At 52.6% G+C, this 7,882-nt stretch overlaps 1 protein-coding gene across 1 annotated transcript in view; it reads left to right on the top strand.

Moving 5' to 3' along the window:
* Positions 1 to 7,882, top strand: part of ASS1 (argininosuccinate synthase 1) — a 47,469-nt gene that overhangs the window by 5,407 nt on the left and 34,180 nt on the right. Inside the window, exons 4-5 of the mRNA XM_006892455.1 lie at positions 4,362 to 4,418; positions 6,733 to 6,807. Of these exons, the coding sequence (XP_006892517.1) occupies positions 4,362 to 4,418; positions 6,733 to 6,807 (132 nt within the window). The remainder of the gene's footprint in view (positions 1 to 4,361; positions 4,419 to 6,732; positions 6,808 to 7,882) is intronic.

The raw sequence follows: 7,882 nt of genomic DNA, 5'->3' as shown, positions 1-7,882 counted from the left end.
AACACAGATAGACATTCCTCTGGTATTCCCTGCTTTTAGCCACGATCCATCTAACATCAGCTACAATATCTCTAGTACCATGACCCCTTCTAAACCCATCCTGGACTTCTGGTAGTTCTCTGTTGATGTGCTGTTCCAGTCGTTTTTGGACAATTTTCAGTAAAATCTTGCTTGCATGTGAAATCAGTGAGATTCTGTTGGGTCACCTTTCTTTGGGATAGGAACAAATATCGATCTCTTCCAGTCAGTACCTACCTAGAGAAGGTTATTCTTTATGATGTTGTCAAGGCTGAAGATGGCATTTAGGACAGATGGGTGTGTGGCTTAGGGCGCTCTAATGATCCTAAGTGAGATGCCACACCCCCAGATTCTATCCTGTGCTTTGGGACTCATTAACGGTTGTGTGTGTAGCTTCTCAATTAGGCCACCAGAGGGCACGAGAGGCTCAGATTTGAGGCCTGAGACCTTCTCTCCCCAAAGTGGCTGTAAGGGAAGGTGGCTACAGCATTGGCTGCCACCCAGGATGTTCTATGCTATACTTTTGCCCTATGGATCTTTGTCTCTGAGAGGAACACACTCTGCAAGTCACTCTAGTGATAGTCAGGTCGTTATCCAGGGCCTCACTTTTCCCTTCTTTATGGTCCTTGTGGAAGTCCCCGCGTGCCCTGCAGCATTTTCTGCAGGTGGACCCCAGTGACAGCAAGAGAGCCCGCCATCACAGGGCACTGTGTAGTTGGGTGACTTCCCTACAGGTACAGAGGAGGCCCAGTGCAGCCTGTAGGGGGATGCCAGCCCCTGAGCCAGGCAGTGAGGAAACCAGAGCCCCGGTCCCCGGTCCGTGTGCCAGTCACACAGATATTGCCTTCATTCCTCTGGACACAGGCCCTCCCAGGATAGGCTTAATGGGCGCCCACAGGAAGTCAGGGAGGCTGATCCTAGGACATGCAGGAAGAGCAAGTTTGCCAGTGTTGGAAAGTCAGAAAAGGCTATGCAGGCAGCAGGAGGAGCACCTGCAGAGGCTGAAAGGCAAGAGGCACCTCTGTCCCAGGTGCACCCAGGCCCGTGGGTACAGACAGCATACGTGGCGCTGTGGCCTGAACCCACCTCATGCAGGAAGAGATGTACAGAAACTGGGGAGAGCTAGCCCAAGGCAATTATTCGCCGCCTAGATTTGGATGAAGGGCCCAGAAATATGAGCCTGAGGGTCTTGGTGACTTGTAGGGGAGAAGGTGTTTTGTGTATGGCACCATCTGTATGACCATCCCAGGAACAGATGGAAGAACCCCCTCTCCAAAAAAGAAAAAAAAAACAAAACCCCAGACAAGTCTGGTGGGTGCTGCCACTGCACTTAGACACATCTGTGCATGTCTCAACATGTGGACACATCTGTGTGAAACACGTGTGACTCCTCCCCACCCACATGGTTAGAGGGGCTTGGCGGGCTGGGGCCAGGGAGAGGAAGGACCAAACAGGGCCCTTGGCTTCTGTCTGGGGAAGAGTTTGAACCAAACTGAGAGGGTCTCTGACTGCTGAACAGATGGGGGTCTCCATGGAGGGGCCCCGCGGAAGCACACGGTGCTTTTGTGTTGGGGAAACATGAAGCTGTGGAGGGAGAGGAGGTGGAAAAGGAGACGTCGGGTGAGGGGAGAGTCAGGTTGTTCAGTATGTGAGCATCGGGAGCCTGCTTTTCAGCCTAGCAGCCATCACGGCAGGAGCTGGGATGCATCATTGCTCCAGGCCTCAGTACTGGTCCCAAGAGAAGGGGGTCATCATGGAACCTGCCCCCTTGGGGCTGTGAGGATTCAATGTGTCAGTTAGATGCAGAGCAGGGCCCACTGACATGAATGTGGGCCAATTATCTGGTGGCTGTGTGACCCTAAGCAAATTACTTCACCTCTCTGAGCCTCATTTTACTCATTTGTCAAAAGGGTTAAAACTCATCCTTGCCCTGAGTGGTGCTCTGTGTACTCATCATAGTGCTCACGGACAGAGCTGGGCCTCACAGACGGAGCTGGGGCTCACGAACAGAGCTGGGGCTCACGAACGGAGCTGGGGCTCACGAACGGAGCTGGGGCTCACAAACGGAGCTGGGGCTCACGAACGGAGCTGGGGCTCACTAAATGAGCTGGGGCTCATAGATGGAGCTGGGGCTCATGGACGTAGCTGGGACTCATAGATGGAGCTGAAGCTCATGAATGGAACCAGTGCTCACAGATGGAGCTGGGGCTCATGGACGGAGCTGGGGCTCACGGATGTAGCTGGGGCTCATAGATGGAGCTGAGGCTCATGGATGGAGCTGATGCTCATGAATGGAACAAGTATTCACAGATAGAGCTGGGGCCCATGGAAGGAGCTAGGGCCCACTGATGCAGCCGGTGCTCACGGAAGGACTGGAGCTCATAGACAATGCTCATGGATAGAGGTGGTGCTCACGAATGGAGCCGGGCTTACAAGTGGAGCTGGTACTCATGGATGGAGATAGGGCTCATAGGTGGAGCTGGGGCTTATGGATGGAGATAGGGCTCATGGGTTTATCTGGGCCTCACAGATGGAGCCGATGCTCATGGAAGGAGCTAGGTTGGTGTCACAGTGGTGCCTGATCCCGTCCAGCAGGAAATGCTGGAGAGGAGCCGCCATGACGCCACTGTTCCAGCTCCACCGAGAAGGGCTGAAACCTGTGTTTCCGCGTCGCCTGACAAGACTCTGGAAAATAACATGTTATTCCCGCCGCCGCCTCACTGCGCCCATGCAGTTTTCACAGTAGGCAGAAGGTCCCTCTGTTATTTCCACAGCGCTTAAGTCTCCCTGCGCACTGAGCGGTCGGGAAGCAGGAGGACACTGCCGCCATTTCTCTCCAGGGAGCGAGGGGCCAGTGCTGCTGGCAGAGGCCTGTGCTCCCCTTGGCCCTCACTGTCATTGTCTCAGATAATGCTCATGTCTCAGTGGGGTGTCCCCATTTTACAGCTGAGGACAGAGTGTGCTCTGTGGGGCAGAGAGTGGGGTTACCTGGCCTGTGCTGGCTCTGCCACACTGTGTGCCTTTGGGTCTGTCCATTTCCTCTTCTGGGCCTCAGTTTCCCTGTCTGTGAAGAGAGGTGCAAAGATGCAAAGGGCTTCAGTGATCACCTGATTTCATCTTCCACCCCCACTGAGCCATGTAGAGGGAAACTGAGGCTCAGAAAACCCGCCCTCTTCTCTACTGCTGTTGAGTTGATTGCCACTTGTGAAGACTCTGTAAGAGAAAATAGACACGCCTCAGCATTTCCAAGGCTGGCAATCTTCAAGGAAGCAGACTGCGACTTTGTTCTCCCTCAGATTGGTCCAGAGTGGTCGGTGGGTTTGAACCACTGACCCTTAGGTGAACAGCCGAGTGCTTTAGTTACAGTGCAACCAGGGCACCTTCAGAGAAGCAATAGAATCCCAATTCTATGATTGTGGGGCCCATCCCTGAAGTGACCCGTGTCCTCTAGGCCAGAGCAGGGCGGTGGCCAAGCCCAGCAGGTAGTGCTAGGCATGTGAGCGGCCAGAGAAGGAGCAGAGCTGGGCCTCTCACCGTGGATGATTGCTCACAGCTAGTGAAGAAAACTGCGATGCCCAATAGAAAATTGCTCACAGGACCCACCTCAAGTGGTGCCCAGGGCACTTGTCACACCTACTATATCCTGATGTGCCTCTGCCCAAGGGTACAAAATGGGAGTGTGCATGTTCCCTGCACACACATGTCCCCGTACACATACACCCCTATGCACCTCCCGTGTGTGTGCAGAGACACCCCAGCACATTCCTACTCTCTGCCCTACTCTGCCACTGTGCACATGCTACACTTGGCCATATGTTTACGTACATGTGCCCGACATGCCTACCTCGGTGTCCACACAGGTCTTCTTACCACATTCCCACACACGCACTCACACATGACATTTCACAGCTCAACACACTGGACCACTAGGCACCTCGCCTACACATGTGACATGACTGTATACATAAGAAGTTCTGGGTTCAAATCCTGACTGTACCTGTGGGATAAGACCAGGTTACTCACCTTCTCAGAGAAAGCTATCTTGCCTGTGCTCCCAGAGGAGGGGCCAGGCTCTCTCCATGAACAGATGAATGAAAGCACTGTCTGTGTGGCTGGCACAGGGACTGAGGCCCCAGTCCCCTCACTGCTTGGCTCAGGGCCTGATATTTTACTCTCAGTAAAATGGGCCAGTAATAGATGCCCTCCACTGAAAACCGTGAGGCTGGACAAGAGATCCAGGTGTGAGGCACCTTGTGGCCAGGCCTGAGTGGCCCTCAGGATGCTGTGCGCACCCCTCACCCGCAACTCCCTCCTGTGACTGAGTTCTCTGTTCTGTGTTTCAGGGAAATGATCAGGTCCGGTTTGAGCTCACCTGCTACTCGCTGGCCCCACAGATTAAGGTAAGATGTTGTTCTTCCCCTCATTGGGTGATTCTAGGAGGTTCTAGAGGACAACATCAGTGTATGCCAAAAGCTCTCATCTCTGGGATTTTAAGATGGCATTGAGAATACCTGGGAAGATCACATCTGGGTAAGCTGCCTTTACTCACACATGCTGAGGAGAACACCATTCCCAGTGTGATGGTTCAGCTGTTTGGGGGTCTTGGGCACTGAACAGTGGGAGAACACTGCTGCCCTTCAGCAATACCCTTGATTTCCCCAGATGCAGACTCCTTGGTGCAGGTCAGTAAAGTTCCTGGCCAAGGTCAGACTGATTTCTGGACTACTCATACCCTTTCCTCCATTGCCTGGTTTCATCCAGGCTGCCTGTGTCCTTATTCCCAGTATCTCTGACCCTTTCCTGAGGTGAGATTAACCAGGATCATAGGGAGTGAGAGCCCATTCAGTACTGTCTACTGACAACTAATCTTTTCTGCCCCTACCATCCTATCCTTGGGTTTCTTTCTACCTGTGTCCATTCACCTGTCCACCCATTATCCATCCGTCATCATGCATATACATCTGTTCATCTTCCTATCTATCCGTCCATCTATCCATTCTACCCCGTTCATCCATCCATCCACCCAGCCAGCCGGCAGCTACATACATTAGTCTGTCCATAGATCTATTCTGCTTCATCCATCCATCCATCCATCCATCCATCCATCCATCCATCCAGTATTGACTGGGTGCCTCAGGCCCAGTGACAGGGTACAACCAAGAAGGCAATATAGTTCCCGATCTAGATCAGTACTGAGCGATAGGAACAGAAAGCAGGTGCAATAGTTTCCGATCTAGATCAGTACTGAGCGATAGGAACAGAAAGCAGGTACAAAAATAAGCCCAGAAACAGTGTAACATTTCAACTCATTACATTAATAAATGTATATAGGAACAAACAGATGACATTTATTTTAATAATGTACTAATGTAATACATCTAAAACATCATTCCACACGCAGTGAATATAAAATAGTCCTTTGTGAGAAATTTTGCATTAAATGTCCCTTTTTGCACTAAATCTTGGGAATCTGGTGTGTCTTTGACCCTTGCAGCATGTCTCCATCAGGACTCGTTACATTTCACAGTCTCAGTGGCCACATAGACTGACCATGGTGGACACAGGCCTGACGTGCCAGCTCCTCTGAGGCATAGCAGGCCACTTTGGGCCAGAGCTAAGATCCTGCACCCCAAAGGGCTTTAATTTTTTTTTCTTTTCCCTTTTAAATGAACCGTCTTTCTCTGCCCTTTAACCAACCGGCTGCTGTGGGGGGAGGGGAGTGGCCTGGAGGTGAGCAATAATGAGCTCTAATGAGCTGTTTTGACCCCAAACGCCAGGCTGTGAGAAGCCCTGGACAGTAGCCGCTTGTTGACTTGCTACAGGCGGGCATCAGGGGCCCTTCCCCCAGTTCCCACAGCAGCTTTGGGGGCCAGGGTGTCCGATTTCTGGGCCTTTGTCTGAGGAGGCCAAGCTCAGGGACTGAGATGGGGCCATTGGCAGTTCCCAGTGTGGAGCTTGGGCCAGCAACTGCCCATTTCAGGCTTGGGAAGGTGGGAGAGAAATTGACCCTTCTGTGGTATCACTCACCCTGGTGAATGCCACAGCCCCAAAATCAAACCAGTTTCTCCATTTCTGACCTCCCCCTCCACTGAAGTTGTTGGCAAAGGTTTGGTGAGCTTCAGGGAAGAGGGATGCTGTCCCCTCAGGGAATTGTTCCTGCATCCTGAAGTTCCCATGTGGAATGAGACAAGTCTCCGTTTGGGTGTGGACTCCTGCCACTACCTAGAGTAGCTGTGAGGTGCAAGAAGAATAAGAGCTAGAGAAGTGAGGGGTCTCTGGGCCCCAATGTTGGGGAGCAGGACTGGCCTGGGAGGTGGCAGCTCCCTAGACTCTTAGTCACCAGCACGTGAGAGTCCTAGTCCTTCATTCAAGAGCATTGGGCAGGACCTTGAGACACATCCATTTTAAACTTTCACATCCTGGTTGAGCACAGAGTGCAGAGACCCACCTGGAAACACACTACCATTCTGCCCTGGTTCTGGGCCTCTCCACAGTCATCCCTCTGTACCCCTTTCCTGCTTAATGGGGCCCTCTTTCTCTATACCCCACTCCCAACGCCACCCGTGGTCTGCATCATCTCTAAAGTCACAGCAGGAGACCTCCAGTGGCCGGCCACTGGAGCTTCCCGCCTCTTCCAGAGGCCAGCTCGGCCGTCCCAGGGCCCAGAGAAGCCTGCACCTGGGCCTCCAACCTAACTCCTTGTTCTGTGCCCAGGTGATCGCCCCCTGGAGGATGCCGGAGTTCTACAACCGGTTCAAGGGCCGCAATGATCTGATGGAGTATGCGAAGGTATGGCTGAGTGACACAGTGACTATCCCTGCCCACTGCCCGCTCCTTCCACCTCCCTGCTCAGGGTTGTCTCACCAAGGCCAAGTCCAGGACAGATGTCATGTGACAGCAGGCTAAGCCCCTGTCCCCACCACCTCAGTGGCACCTGTTGTCTCCCTGGGTGAGTCCCTCAGAGGTGTGGTCATCTGCTTGATCCTTGGCCTGCATCGGTCAGCTCCGAGGGAAGTCCTCAGTCTCTGAGGAAATGGAGACCAGAGCCCTGCTCCCCACCTCTGCCGCGTGTCACTCAGGTGGGGGGACAGCCGGGGGAGTGTGAGAGGCTGTTCTCTGCATAGGACCTCAATTCCCTGGCGGCTAATTGTCCCCAGCCCTCTCCCGGGAACAGGTAGGCACTCCAAGGGGCCGTGGAAGACAAAGTCTTTTGTCATAGCAGCCCTTTTGAAGTACAAGTTGCAATAAAACATATTAGAAGTTTTGCATCAAGATCCTTAGCCGCTCTCCAGGGTACCTTTCTTTTTAGCGACTCCATGGCAGCTCTTGACAAACAGCCTCAATCAATCAGACGGAGGAAAAAGCAAGTCGGTGCACACACCAGAAAATTGCTCAGGTTTTTAAATAGCAGTCACCAGGGCTGGCTGTGAGCTCTTGCCATAGCCAAGGTGCCGCGTGGCAGGGGACGTGGCGGGGACACAGCCCGGCCCCTGCCGCCAGCATCCCATTAAGGCCTGGAGAGCAGGGAGGAAAGATCTTCTCCACCATCTGTTGTTTTATTATTAAGAGGGGAGTTTACAAGAGCAAGCCCATATGTTGCCAAACAAATTGTCAAATAGCAGAGCTATTAAGAGAGCCGAGGTTGGCGAGTAGACCCCCCACACACACCCCGCCTCATCTCCTTGATATGAATATGAAGTGTGTTTCATCTTAAAGGATAATAACTTGGAGCCCCTTCCCCATCTATTTGCTCCTGTCCTGAATCGTAGTTAAAGAGAGGAACAGGGCTAACTAATAGGTTCAGTGTTGATAGTCTCTAAACAAAAACAGCTGATCTTTCTGGAAAGAATTCATTTTCACAGTG

The sequence above is a fragment of the Elephantulus edwardii genome, unplaced genomic scaffold, assembly GCF_000299155.1.
Source record: "Elephantulus edwardii isolate Elephantulus edwardi_28Jun2011 unplaced genomic scaffold, EleEdw1.0 scaffold00116, whole genome shotgun sequence".
In the NCBI taxonomy this organism is placed as follows: Eukaryota; Metazoa; Chordata; class Mammalia; order Macroscelidea; family Macroscelididae; genus Elephantulus; species Elephantulus edwardii.
The sequence above is the reverse complement of the archived record's forward strand: the minus strand, read 5'-3'. Positions and strand labels throughout refer to the sequence as shown.